General features: G+C 43.3%; 1 protein-coding gene across 5 annotated transcripts in view; it reads right to left on the bottom strand.

The window, feature by feature from the left end:
* FMNL2 (formin like 2) overlaps nt 1-13,709 on the bottom strand; it is a 297,033-nt gene extending 283,324 nt beyond the window's left edge. For all 5 annotated transcript variants that reach the window (XM_090279847.1, XM_090279811.1, XM_090279837.1 and 2 more), the window contains exon 1: nt 13,149-13,709. In XM_090279847.1, the coding sequence (XP_090135973.1) occupies nt 13,149-13,265 (117 nt within the window). In that variant the 5' untranslated portion in view covers nt 13,266-13,709. The remainder of the gene's footprint in view (nt 1-13,148) is intronic.
* Nucleotides 13,710-15,119: the final 1,410 nt, after the last annotated feature.

Here is a 15,119-nt window from a genome sequence, read left to right as displayed (position 1 = left end):
AAATGCTCCCTTCTCAAACTATGTCTCTGGGTCTAAAACAGTGACAAGGCTGCAATGATTTGTTAGAATTCATTTGAATTTAACAACTGCCAGAATTGCGACTGCACAAAGCCACTTAGAAGAAGTGGCTCTGTCATGACAAAGGAAATAAGATTCTTCATCTCCACCTTGAGGTTTCCCCACAGGTGAGGTCTCAAGCCAGCTGGGCTAGGTATATTGCAGGTGCTGTTCCCTCCATCTGCTCCAGGCTCAATGGTACCCTATTCTGAGCCAGCAAGGAAACAAATGGATACTCATTCTGCTTGAGAGCTCTTACCTGATCTCCACACACTGGCTGTCTGCTCCCCATCATTCAGATCCTAACCAAGAGTGCACCACCTCAAATTATTCTACATTATTCTCATAACTCTTTGCAGCATTGGAACATGTGCACTTATATATCTGTGTACCTCATTCATGTCTGGCTCCCCCACTGCCCTCTCCCAGCACTAGACTGTAAACACCCTGAGGGCAGATGGTTGGTCAGCCTCAAGCAGCACTGCATCTTCCAGTGCCTACAACACTGCCTAGCACATAGTAAGTGCTCAATAAACAGTTCTGGACTGTTTGATTAAAGCAGAAGCCCTTTTAAAGTAGTGGCAAATGGGCTAAACTGCACAATGTAAAGAGGGTAGTCTCTTGTCCTGGCCTGGTAGCTCAGTCAGTTAGAGGGTCCTCCCCATATACTAAGGTTGTGGGTTCAATCCCCAGTCAGGGCACATACAAGAATCAACCAATGGATGCATAAATAGGTGAAACAACAAATCGATGTCTCTCTCCCCCCACCCTTTCCTCTCTCTAAAATCCATAAAAATTATTTTTTAAAAAATAGAAGAGTATAGCAGTGGTTGGGACCAGGCTGGGATCTCCCTACTTCCTATTCCAAGGAGACTTTTTACTAAACACTCAAAATATAGAAATGACACCTTCCTTCTGAACCCTTGGACCTTAGTATATCTACAACTACATTGATGCTGGACTCGTACAAAGTACAGCTAGTGCGTGAATGAATTTAGTCCAGACTCTATACGAAGAATGAGAATAAGAAGCATACATTTAATGACATCTTATAGCTAACTCAGAAAATATGCACAGTGTACTACAGTAAAAAGAAGCAGGTTCTCTCAGCAAACTGCCTGGATTCAAATCCTGCCTCCATCATTTGGTAGCAGCCACTTGATCATGCTGAGCCTCATGTCTCATTAGGAAAAGAAAGGTAATAGCTCCCTCCAAGGGTTTCCAGGAGCATCAGAGATAATGCTTATAAAGGACAGAACAGACTATGAGGGAGCACACATACATTACCTTGTTTTACAGTGAAATGCCCCTGCAGTTTTAGTGCAAAAGACCTAGGCCTGAATCACCAACTGCACCACCTTCCTATATAACTTCAAGCCACATACCCTGATGCCCTATTTTGTTAAGAAATCTTAAGACTCAGAGATCATTGCTTGAAAGCACTTTGCATATAGCAAAGCACTAAAATGCCAAAACAAGGAACCCTGCTCACTTAAACCTACCTCAGTCCAAATTTAAAAGAAAGTATCCTGAAGGACATTTTACATTAAGAAAGCCTTGTTCTGCCCTGACTGTTGTGGCTCAGCTGGTTGGGCGATGTCCCACAAAGCGAAAGGTCGCTGTAGCAAGGATCAATGTCTCTCTTTCACATCAATGTTTCTCTCCCTTTCTCCCTCCCTTCCTCTAAAAATAAATAAATAAAATCTGAAAGGAAGGAAGGGAGGGAGGGAGGGAGGGAGGGAGGGAGGGAGGAAGGAAGGAAGGAAGGAAGGAAGGAAGGAAGGAAGAAGGAAGGAAGGAAGGAAGGAAGGAAGGAAGGAAGGAAGGAAGGAGGAAGGAAGGAAGGAGGAAGGAAGGAAGGAGGAAGGAAGGAAGGAAGGAAGGAAGGAAGGAAGGAAGGAAGGAAGGAAGAAAGCCCTGTTGTACTACTCGCTGATGACAGTACACTATGACGCACTGACCTGGCTTAGTGACAGTGAAAAACTACTGATTGATTGCCTTTGGCCATTTCAACTGCCCTACTCATATCCACCTAATTCACCCATTTCTTCTAAAGAATCAGGTGAAGCATGACACCAACTTACTACCTATGGACACTTAAGTGTTCTTGGGCGCCTACTACAGTCAAGTGGTGTGGGGAATACCAAGATGAGTACAAATATGTGACAAAATTTCATTTTAACACAAAAGCCAATTATGTGCAATTCACAGTCAGCCCAGTATGGTCGGTTAAATAAGTTCTTGCACAGCTACCCAGTTCCTGACCATGTATCAGTGGACACCATTCTCTAACCAAATCAGTAATTTCCTCCTAAGACCCTTCCCTGGGCCAAGCACTGTGCTGGATAAGAAGTGCCAGGACCTGTAAAATATAAACCTTACCTTCCAGGAGCCCACAATGTGAACTACCAAAATAAAATATGGACATAAACAGGTGGCTAAGAGTATAATGAGTGACTACAAAGCTACACATAAAAGCTTCCCCCTATTTTACAGTCACACCTCACACAAGGTGATATTTAATCAAGGGTCTCATGAGTAAGAGAAATAATTCATACTATTCATCCTATAAACAGATCAAAGACAGCAGAGTTGTTTTTCCCATCTCCTCCAAGCTAATGTGGGTCTGACTGCAAGGATATGTGGAGGGCTGAGACTTCAGAAGAGCCCTGGAGGTTGGCTATATTTTTTAAAAGCAGAAGAGTCACTTGAGAAAAGACATATGGAGGGAAAGTATAGGCCTGTTCTGTGGATAGGGAGAAAGCAAAGTCCAAGTTTAGCTCAAGGAAGGAAACAGAAAAGGAGATGGATCTGGCCACACAGTGGAAGCCTTCAATGAGAAGGCTGGGAGGGACACAGAAGTCACAGAGGAGAGTATGGAAGGTAAACCATTAACAAAAAAACATGGACCAAGTGCCTCTCAAATTGGATCGATGTCTGGAATAACAAAACAGAGAAAATTGAACCAGTAGATAAATTCACAATCTTATACCATTTAATATTTCAGAAAGAGCATCAAGAAAGACAGCAAAAACTAACGGCCAGAACTTAAAGACTTGAGTGAATAAGTAAAACTTGTGTCTGCAAGTGCATAATTTCAAGTATTCAAGCCCAAACTCCAAAAGCTCGTTTTCTTTCTTTTTTCTTCTTTTTAAAATTTCTTTTATTGATTCTAGAGAGGGAAAGGAAGGGAGAAAGAGAGGGAGAAAAACATTGATGTAAAAGAAACACAGATCCATTGCCTCCAGCATGTGCTCTGATCCAGAAACCCAACCTACAATCCAGACATGTGCCCTGACCAGGAATCAAACCTGTGACCTTTTGGTTTGCAAGACAATGCCCAACCAGCTGAGCCACACAAACCAGGGCAAATGGTCCTTTTCACTGTGGAAATTCCTCCCCATTCATGCTTCATTCTAGGAACACAAATCAAAACACCCTCTTCTCCGTATTATGAAAAACAGATACTACACACACACACACAAATACCATTAGGGTTATCAGTGATAATATAACTAAATATAACAGAAAGATGCTACAATGTCAATATCTCCTTAATGGTCAGACCTATTTGAACTGAGGAAACCTCTCAAAGGAAGTGGTGGAAACCTCACGGTTAGGGTCATTTAGAAACAGCCCACAAGGCACAATCCTGTGGTCTGCTCCTCTCCACGTACATCTAGCCACTTGGAAAGTAAGCTCAGGTAAGTGACTGTGGCTGGCGAGGCAAAGAGCCAAGTCAAACCAGGTTTGAAGAAATACAGGAAAACAGATTTTTTTAAATGACTTTATTTATTTACTTTTAGAGAGAGGGGGAGGGAGAGAAACATCAATGTGTGGTTGCCTCTCACGCACCCCCAACTGGGGACCCAGCCCAGAACCCAGGCATGTGCCGTGACAGGGAATCCAACCCAGGAATCTTTTGGTTTGCAAGCCGGTGCTCAATCCACTGAGCCACACCAGCCAGTGCTGGGAAACAGATTCTTATTCCTCATTGAGGGGCTGCTTACAACAGTGTGTTGTTTATGAAAATCTACCAAGCTTAATGATGTGGGCTCATTTCTCTTTGTATTGAAACTCTTCAACACAAAGTTATGAAGAATGATTCTTTATCATCCTAAAGAACAACCAAAAAAGAATTTTTAAATTTCTCCATTTTCAACAGAAAAATTACAGGAAGCCAAGCTTTGGGATTTCTGATAATTATTGGTAAAATAACAAAAATATAGATGTCTAATGTTAAAGCATCACTCCATTAAATGAGAACTGGGATCTGGTAAATTCGCAGCTGATATGGAGATTTCTAAACTTACCAAATGTTTTCTGAAAAGCTGACTCTAAGACTCAAAACATTTCCTGTGAAAAAACATTAGAGAGGTTGGACACTGGCGAGCTGAATGGTTCCACAACCCCAGGAGGCCACACAGTTCTAAACCGTCTCTCCGGGTTCACATCTGGATGGCTAGATTAGTTTCCAATAAAACAGTGATTCTGTTATAAGGCCCGGGGGATCACCAATTCCAAATTTTGTGACCCGGTTCCAAGTCATTTGGACTGAATTGGCTACCTAGGTTCACCAGGCAGAAGTCCTTGGGGATAAAGAATCCCAATTAGATAAGAAACCCAATTATCACTACACAGGCAAAGTTTCCTTGGGAAAAAACATTAAGGCTGAACATGTTGGGGGCTGACAGGGCCAGAACTGAAACTAACCTATAAAGCTATTCATCAGATTCACAGCCTTTGCATTAAGGTTCCCCAGTTTTCACTAGGAAGACACTTGGCAGTACTGAACTCACTGTGCAAACGATGTTGCCATGGTGCAGATCTAACCATGCTCTATCCAACGTCTGCTATTAGTTATCCTAGTGTTTCCTCTAGATGAAGAATAATAATCACATTATTCAGTGAAGGCATATGAGATTATTTTCAATCTTTCTGCCATTGTAAACCAGTCATCATCTGTACCTTCCCCACCAAAGATAAACTCCATTATTTATCTTTAATTCATCTAAATCCATACCTTCTCTCACCCTATTCCCAATGACTAGAAAGTTTTGTTTGGTCATAAACCAACCACCTACATTTCTTTGAAAGACTTATTTATATTTCTAGATGAAAATGAAACAATAATTGCTTCTACCCTCTCAGTTCAGAAAAACACATGTTGTCCGCCAACCCCAAACCGCAAATGCTCAAGATTATGAATAAGAGGAATGTGTACTTGCTTATGTTATAATATTAAAGGAATAACTAGAGTCTTGCATTGAGAATAATCAGCTCATTCTTGACCTAGCATCCTATTTATCGTTCTATTCTCTGAGCTAATTGCTTATATAAGCATGCCAATTTGCCTTGATTATAGAAGTCTTAATAAATGAATGTTGTTTACATTTCACAAGTGTATTTGAATTTCACTCCAGGAAGCCAAGCTCACCAAGTCTTTGTAAGTGGTAAAACCAGAGATCAAAGCAAAAGGCTTGCATTGAACCAACAAACAATTAGGCTGGAGAACAGAGGCCTAAGCAAAAGTACAGTTGATTTATTGAGTGTTCTAGTCCAGGGGTACACCTCAGAGTCACCGTTCACTCTTTAGTTATAATATCTAAAACTTTCTCTGCAAATTTCCATTATGATTATTTGAAGTTCATTTCTTAAATAGTTAAATAAGTCTCTAACATTCAACAGGCTTTGACCCATTTCCTTTTTATTTCTCACAGTGATTTTGGTTATATCAGACATCTTTAGGAGTTTTGTTGTTTGTTAAACTTTTCTCCACTTTGCCTAAGTTCTCCAAAGTTTACAGCATCTCTTAATTCCTTTCTACTACTCTCACCTGCTTTTTCTCACTGTGGTTTTAACTTTTGTTTGGTGTCTGAGGGAAGCAGAAAAAGATGACCCACTCCTCTAGCCCAGTGGCTCTCAACTGAGACTGCGAATTCAAATCTCCTAAGGAGCTTGTCAAATTCCTGAGGCTCAAGTCACACTGCAGACAAACACATCAGGATTTCTGGGGGTGAGACCCAGTCACCAGTATTTTTTGAGGCTCCCAGGTGATGTTGCTACGCAGTCACATTGAGAACCAACTGCTTTAGCTTGTCGCTCCTTTCCTATTCCTACCTTAAATAGTGTTCAGCCAGACTTCCTTGGTTGGGGGAGGGTGGGGACAAGGAAAAAGTCAGTTTTCTCAACAAATCCTCAACTCAATGCAGGTCTTATGATAGATAAGGAATGTTACCTTCTGGCACCAGTCACAGGGCCAAAAATATGAACGATATGACACCTTTCCCAAAGCCAAAAGTTTTGAGTATAAAGCAGGTCATGGGCATGGTCTATCATGCAGAAGTCAGTCAGGGAGATTAACCCTGGAGACAGCAGAGTCTAGACACCTGAAGTTTCAGCTTCTCTGCCAACGGACACAGGGGCTTACAAATGCAACAAAGCTTCTTCAGCAAAACCTAAGTGGACTAAGGGTACATGTGAAATAAGAGTCACTGAAGTCAGGTTCCACCACACAAGAACACTGACGATGTGATGAGGGGGGAACAAATTTGGTGTGTCCTAGAAATTGTAAAAAGTTTGTGATAAGGTGCATACCTATGAGCTCTGACGTCAATAGTCATGTTTGTTTGTTAAGACTGAAAAAAAGTACACTTCTATCTGTCTACATCAAATACCATTATACCTTCAAGTCAGAACTTGGTATTTCCCAAGGAAGGGATTCTCAGCAATCTTGGCCCACATCTGTGAGGCAACTCTCCAGTCTACCAGCCCTTCCTGAGACATTGCTTCCAAATTATATCATATCTGTTAGAAATAGCATAGTTCTTGGTATTATGCTAAAAGGGAGGGTTCTGGAGAAGAAGATGTGGTGACTGGAGCAGGGAGATCACCCTGTAGTATGAATAGGCACCATCTTCAAGGAAAGACAAGAGGTGAGTTATCTCTGCAGCCAGTGTTCAAAAAGATGAGAGCAAAGAAGGTACATGAAGTCTCTCTACAGACACCATGACATGCAAGCCTAGGGACATACTCCTTGCTATGGGGGAGGGGGACACGTCCCCCACTGTAGAGTGGATGAGCCACTCTACAAGGGGGCATCTGCCAAGCAGCTGCACAACTTCTACCCCACCCGCCTCCCTCAGCAGTTCCACTTTATTCTTTCATAAACTGTTTCTAAGAAGATTCCAGGTACCAGAGCCCTCCTGCAAGAGAAAAACAATCAGCTAGAATCAGCTAATCAATCAGTTAATAAAACGTGGCTTTTATTAGCCACATTTATAACATCTATTACGTGTTTAAATATGAAGACCAGAGAGTCCAGTTCACCTTGTCCTTATTCCCCAAGACCTAAGTATGAAAAGGATAGCACTTTTTATTGACACCAAGCCTTTCAGGCAAGTTTCTGTCAAGTGAAATGCATTTCTAGAACATGCATGAGCTTATACTTATTTTCTTCTTTGAGCCTAGGAGGAACCTACAAGACCCTTCCCCACTCTCAGGTGCTATGTCTAGAATCTTGCAGGTGGAAGATTCATCCCAAAGAGGTGTCGTTTAAGCCAATAATGTACCAGCTATGTCTTGGGTTTGCAAAGACCTTCCAGTCACCAGCATTTTTCATACAGCTTCTCTCTGAGCAACTCTACTGGAGAGCTCACTATTCATTTTTAACACCTCTAAATGTTAAAATACTTTTGCTTTGGTTTATGAGATTTTCAGTCACTGACCCAGAGACACTACTCTCTAGACCACACAGAATACAGCTACACATTTTTCTACACAAGAGTTCTTCAACATATGAAGTCAGCTAATGTATCGCAATATTTTGTTCTGGAAATGTTACAAATTCAAGTGTTATGGTTTTTAAAAACCTCATGACTATCCTAACGGTCATATCAAATTTTGTTCCTATTTACAGAGGAGGAAAATCAAGAACCAGAGGAAAGAGTTTAAGTTGCTCACGCTGGTGCAGCTAATATAATCCTAGAAACTAGGTCTGCTGCCTCCCAAGCCGATGCTGTTGGCTAAATGAGAGGCCACAGGTATAAGTAATTCTTATCACTTAAGGACATAAGGGCATGACGCATATTTTTTCTCCCCCAGATTTCACCAGTTTTCGTTGCTGTCAGTTTCTCACTAGAGCCAAACATTTACATTCAGAGTATATAGCCTTTGATCAACTTCTAAACTAGATATATATATCTATATATATAGATATATATATAGATATATAGATAGATATAGATATAGATATAGATATAGATATATAGATATATATAGATATTGTGGGCAGTGGGGGCAGGAAATGCATCCAGATAATGATGATAATAAGCACAGTCCTAAGCATACATTTCTACACTTGAGCAAAAAACAGCTAGGGGGTTACTGCCTAGAATGAGACTGTAATGGCTCAGAGTGACACACTCCGCACCCCCTCCACCTCCCTCCCTCACAAGAGGAGAAAGGATGTGAGAAAACCAGTCAGCCTGCAGCTGATGATGGCCTTGCTTCACTGCTACCCATCCATCTGCACAGCAGACTTCATGGCAAGAGCGCTCCTTTGAAATGGTTGAAAGGGAACACCTTGCAGAGGGAAATAAACGTAAATGGTAAGACTTGACCTTCCTTGTCCCTTTCACAAGTAATTACATTTGAAGTGTACACACTGCACTGACAGATTGCCTCTTCCCCTGATGTGGAAAACCTAAACTTCCTCACCAAGGTAGTTCAAGTCTGCCTGGTTGGGAAAAACTGAAGAGTACACTTGGAGAATAAATCAGTATCAACTCCACACCTGAAAAAAGAACAGCATAATGAAGATGCCAAAATGTGAAGAGAAACATCAAATGCACACCACTTTAGTCCCTTCTAAGACATTTCTGCCAATTTTATAGTTAGAAATTTGAATTTACCAGATTTAGGTGGGCTGGGTTTTTTTACAGCTTTGCCAGTTCTAGGCCTAAGGAAGTATAACATATTGGAGTGGGGTACAAAGATGCAAATCTGGGTTAAAATCCTATATTGGCTATTCTGTGACCTCAGGCAATTTAAGTAATCTTTATTTACTCAATTATAATGTTGCTGATAGCTGGAGTTAGTGTGAGGATTAAATGAGAACATGTAATCATAGGGTGTATTCATAGTAGGTACTCAAGATGTTCCCACTTCTCCTTAAAGCAAAATGACCACACTCAACCTCAGAGCAAGAAAAAAAGTAAGAAAGAAGGAAAAGGAAACTGACTCAAATTAATCACATACCAAAGCAGGTATCAAACATAAGACAGCACTGCCCTAAGCCATCACTTCCTAAACTGTCTTTTTGAATCTGTTGGATGAGCAGCTTGATACCTGATACTGCAGAAATAGAGCAGCTGGGAGAGAAGGTTTCACAAAGGCATCGGGGGACCAACAGTGACCGCAAGCCAAAAATTAGCAACTATTAGGAGTGTCTTACGTAGAAAGAGGTGGTCTTGGGCAAAGACCCTCAGTTGTTCACCACCCCCAAAAGTAATCTTCGGAGGGTCGTCTTTGAAAATAAAGGGCATGTGCATGTGTGTGTGTTCCCAACAATTAGGCTGTGTTTAATAATGTAAAGCCACATGGATATTTAATTATAAATGTGAGACCACAATGTTACCTGTAAAACCCATAAAATACATACACGTTAAAGGAACAAAAGTTGAAGTAGATGATTGAATTTATAACTTATGAAATATGTGCATGAAAGAATGTAACAGAAACACTGCACACACGTGCACATACACAAAGGCCTAGCACTTATAGCTGTAATTAAATGCTAAGCACACGGATGCAAATAGTTTTAAAGGTATATAAGGAATAAGCAATATTTTTCCTTAAGTATAAGTTTTATAACTACTATAATAGCAATGCTGAAGACAAGTTCAGGGATGGGGATAGGAGGAGACTTTCCTTAGGAGGATTAAGTTTCAAAGACTTGGATCCATTTTTTTACTAGTCACTATAGAAAGTTCAGTTAACACAAATCTATTTTAAAATCTCATTTTTTCTTATTAAAAAAACTATTATTTTTAAAAGTTTACCCCTCAACTGACCTTAATTCCGTAGTCTTTTACTCTTGCACCTTTCCACTCACACCCACTCATATAGATCAAAGGGGGGTGGGGCAACAGTCATTGAGTAGGTTTGTTCTCTCAAGTTTTGCAGAGATAGATGGACTTCTGTCATTTTAATTTTTATTTATTCTTCACCAATGCTTTAAATATTCTAGAGCTTGGGGGGTGGGAGGAATTGTGTTCAATGCCTGAAATGGCTCATTAATTATTGATGTAAACCATACTTACAATGAGGGAACTTATATAATTTTCTGTACAATATTACTATCTGGTTTCCCTCCTAAAACACGTATGATCTTTATCATATAGTAAAATAAAGCTAGGTGGCTCAGCTGGTTGGAGTGCCATCTTCTACAACAAAAGGTTGCAAGTTTGATTCCTGGTCAGGGCACACACCTACACTGTAGAGTTTGGATACCCGGTAGGGACACTTGCGGGGCAGGTGCAAGAGGCAACTGATGGATGTTTCTCTCAGCTATTTCTCTCAATCTCCATTTATCTCTCTCCCTCCCCACCCTTCCTTCCTCTCTCTCTAAAATTAATAAACATATGCTCAGGTGAGGATTAAAAAAAAACACACACGCACACTAGAATCAATAATGCCAAAATGATTCCCACAGTGTCAGGGTAGAAATTTTCTCTATATATATACTTACAAACTTGCCAGTCTAAATTTTGTCTTTCAAGCTTGATCTCCAGAATTAAATGGTGTCATCTGATTTCTTAAGCAATTCATGAAGAAAAACAAAGTTGAGAGCATCACATATGCAACTTCAGAAAACAGTCCAGGAGAGAAATCACCATAACTCTGAACAACTATCAATCCACAAAGATTCCTTTTAATTACTCTTGTATTCTATAGGTTTTCAAAGAGCAGCTGTAGCTGACTAAGAATAGTTACATGAAACACCACTTCCATGAGCAGAGTGATCCCTAAAAAGAGGGCCTCCAAGCTAAGCCTTTCCCAAAAGCTTGTCTCTATTCAAAAATGGTCAGCCTGGTGTTTTTGCTTGTTTGTTTTTTTGTTTGTTTTCATGATAGGCTTATAATATTGTAAACAACTACAAAAGGAACTGCATCCCCTAATTATGCACGGGTAAAAGTAGCCACAATATCCAACCATTACTCCAAGGAACTTATGATGTAGAATCATGTCTAGGTACTAAATCTGTGACTGGTAGACTTAATGGTAACACAAATCAACCGTGTTAATGATAAAACATTATTTTTCTAAACATTAATTCATACCATGTGTATTAATCAGCAGGGTAACTGAGAGCTCATGCAAAACATATCATACTATCCCAGTTGAGCAGAGCTTAACTGCATTATTGTTATCTGGTTTTCCATTGTCACTGGCCCTTCCACTTCAAATTCACACACACACACACACACACACACACACACACACACCCCACCCCACCTCCATGGATTTAAAGACATAAAACCCAGAGCTGAGGGTAAGAACCATGTGTCTGGTAGGAAAGGGATTTTCGATAAAAAGGTTTGTCTCTCTAGAAAGACATGTGTGCACCCAGACTGCATTAAGTAATTAAGGCTCCGCTGTTCTATTTCAGCGTCCCATCTTGCACAAGGTGGGAGCAGCTGTGGAGATCACAGTAGATTCAAAGCAAGACAGGCAGCCTCATCTATCTCCCCACCACCACACCAGTTTCCCCATCGTGTGCAAAAGCTCATGGCCTCTGTTCTCCCAAAGAGCACAAAGCTAACCTGCCATCCAGAGACTTATCCATAATCAAACCGGGCCTTAAGAAAGACAGCTTAAATGTCCCCGTTAGTGTTCAGACTCTGGTCCTTCCCCAAGGTTGTGAGGTTACGTGCCAAAACCGGCATGGAAACGCAAAATTTGGCTGCCTCGAGCACTAGTTCCTCTTTCTTCCCAGCCTTGTAGTCTGGAGGTCCGAGAAAAGGGAAATATACAAGTAAGTGTAAGTAATAGTAACGCGTCCGATCTTGCCCGGATCCCTCCCAACATCCCTTAATAGAGGCTGGGACACTAAAAATCAAAGTCTGGGGACCAACTGCAGTACAGACTAGCTGGGGCGAGGGAAAGGCTACCACACCCTCTAGAGCTCACAGCACTGACAAGCTCTGGCAGGGAGGAGCCCAGAAACTTAGTCCCAGCAGAAAAAGGTGAAAGAAGAGAGTCTTCAGTCTTGGATTTGAGAAGCTGTAGACTAGAAGCGGATTCAGGAAGGAAGCCAGGACTTTCGGGAGGGGAGTGGGGGGGAGGGGTCGCCCCAGAGTCAGAACAGCTCACAACACGTCCCGCAAAACAGCACATTTTTGTGGTTTAAGATTTAAGACCAAAAGGAACACGCTGAAGCGAAGCTTCTCTCTCGCCTGGGTTTCAGATGCCCCCTACTCGCTAAGGGGCCAGGACACGCCACACTGCTGCGGGCTTCCTTCTTTTCCCCTTTCAGGGGAACTCATCTCCGCCTCCAAGTTCGCCTTCGCGCACAGCTCCGCGCGTCGCCGGCGGCCGGCCACAGGGACGCATCGGCCCGGACCCCGCAGACCAGTGGCTGGGCACCCGCAGGGTGGTCCACAGGGACGCGGTGCTTGCGGGTTTTTTTTTGTTTTTTGGTGGGTTTTTTTGTTTGTGTTTTAACCAAAAGCCTTAGCGGCTCGCCATCCACCCCTCCCGGGGCCCGCGCCACCTTTCCTTCACGCCCACGACGCACCTCCAGGGCACACACACTGCGAGGTGCCTCCCCGCCAGACAATGGGTTCGGGGCGGGCCAGGCAGCCCGCCCCGCACCCCCGGCCCCATCCCGGGACCCCAAGAGGGCTTAGCACGGCTGTAAGGGGGGCGGAGAGGAGTGAGGCAGGGGGAGGCCACAATGGGGAAAGGTGGGCACCTCCCCCTTGGGACAGCAGGCTCGCTCCCGGCGTGTGCAGAAGGGGAGGGAGTGGGGGTCAGCTGCGCCACCCGGCCCGGAGCCCCTCGCCCGACAGTCCCTGCGGCACACTCACCAACACGATGGCAAATCGCTCTTCCAGTTCACCTGGCTCGGGCATCGGCAGCTTCAAAGGTACGTTGTGCGCCCTGAAATCGGTCTGCTGTGAATCCATACTCCCCGCGTTGCCCATGTTGGCAGCACGCCGGGGTCAGGGGCTGCTCCGGGCCCCTAGCGTTCGCGTCAGAAATCAGAATAGCTCCGAGAGACCGGCTGCCGCCCGCTGGCGCGATCTGCTGGGCTCCCCGCCCTCTGCTGCGCCCGGCGACTGTGCCGCGAGGACCGCTCCCTAGCAGCGCTCCGAGCCGAGCCGTCCCCCGGCCTCCTTCATGCTCGCTGCAGCCCCAGTGCTGCCCCGGCCTCTTTTCCTCTGGAGGGGTAGTCAGGGCGCCGGGCGCCTCTCTGCATGTTGCTCCACTGGCACGCCGCTCCCTGCCAGTGATCGCAGACAGCGGGCGAGCGGTTCTTCCAACTCAATCTCCCACTCGGGCCGCGGCCACCGCTGACACGTCTAGCCCACTGCAGCTGAACACAACGCTTGCTCCGCGAGCACCTCGAGCAGACAAATGCAGCGCTGCGATCCCGACACAATGCCCCCTCTCGCTCGGCCCCCGCCCCCCGCGGGGCTCCGCCCCCTCGCCCCGCGGACTGCCGGGACCCGTAGTTTCTGCCCAAAGCATCCTCGTGCAAAACCACGCCGGCCCTGGAGGGCCCAGCCAAGGAAAGGGATGCGAGAGGCAAAGGCAGTCTGTACACCTCTAGGAACAGCTTATGTCACTTCGCTCCAGCAGTAGAAATAGCCGCCTCGTCAACATCGATTCTGACACCTTTGACAAATGAATGAATGATTCAACTAATCAGTGGTTGAATATAAGCATTATGACTTAAATTTCAGAATCTTGTTACTGTTCCAAAGGATCAGTTCAACAAGGGACCTCAAAGGTACTGGCAACTTCCTGTTCCATCAACTGGGGTGTGGGTCCGTGGGTGCTTGTTTTATTGTTCTTTCTTCCTTACGTATGTTACATATTCTTTTGTGTGATTGAAATGTTTTTTAAACAAATACATATTTGTATGGATATTTATAAATGTCCATTATGAATATATGCATATATATACAGACCCCAGGAGTTGGATGAGAATTCAGTTCAATTCAAAACAAACACCTGTCAGTACTTACTATGTTTGGGTTACTATGTTCCTTAGTGGGAGAAAGAAAGAGGATTGCTCCTGCTCTGGAGGAGAAAATTTACACAAATAAGCATACTTCATATGAGATGGAAATAAGAGTGATTGGGTTGGCCTTGGAGATGATTTTTGGCTGTAGTGATCTTATTCGTCAATAACAGTCTTATTCTAGGTGTTTTACAGAAAAGATAGGGCCCAACCCCTTCCTGTGGGGTGTTTTTCTGGCTGTAATTACTCCCTCTGAAGCAGTGGAAATAGAGAAAAACAGCCTTATAAACAACTTCAGCTAGCTGCTATACTGTAGATTTCAAGGACATCCACCTGGTTGACTTGTGGCTGAACTACTGTAATTAGTACTTTCTTAGCTTAAGGTTGTGTTTCCTAATCCTGGTTTATGTATCAGATTCACTTTGGGAGCCTGTTGTTAAAACTGCACACACCTTGGGCCCTGCCTATTATCAAAATTTACCTAAGCTGAGAGCTGGAGCCTAGGCAGGTGTATTTTTTAACAAATTTCCTAGGTGATTCGGATTTGCAACCAGTGTTGTTACCCTCTTGTTGAAAATCAGCTGCTTCTGGGCAAGGTAACATACCAAAACTCAAGCATCAGGGACCACATTTTATTCAGCTTTATAAACCCCAAGATGCCTTGAGCACAGTAGATGTTCAAGGACTATTTCTTGAATTAAGGAGGGACTTTTACCAAAAGTCTATGAAGCAAATACACAAATATATCATGTGTGTGTGCAGTATTTAAACAAAGCACCTCTAATCTTTTTAAAGAAAGGAGAGAGTATAA

The sequence above is a fragment of the Furipterus horrens genome, unplaced genomic scaffold, assembly GCF_987537825.1.
Source record: "Furipterus horrens unplaced genomic scaffold, mFurHor1.1.pri manual_scaffold_1, whole genome shotgun sequence".
Lineage (NCBI taxonomy): Eukaryota > Metazoa > Chordata > Mammalia > Chiroptera > Furipteridae > Furipterus > Furipterus horrens.
Note: the sequence above shows the minus strand (reverse complement) of the source record. Positions and strands in the feature narration are given on the sequence as shown.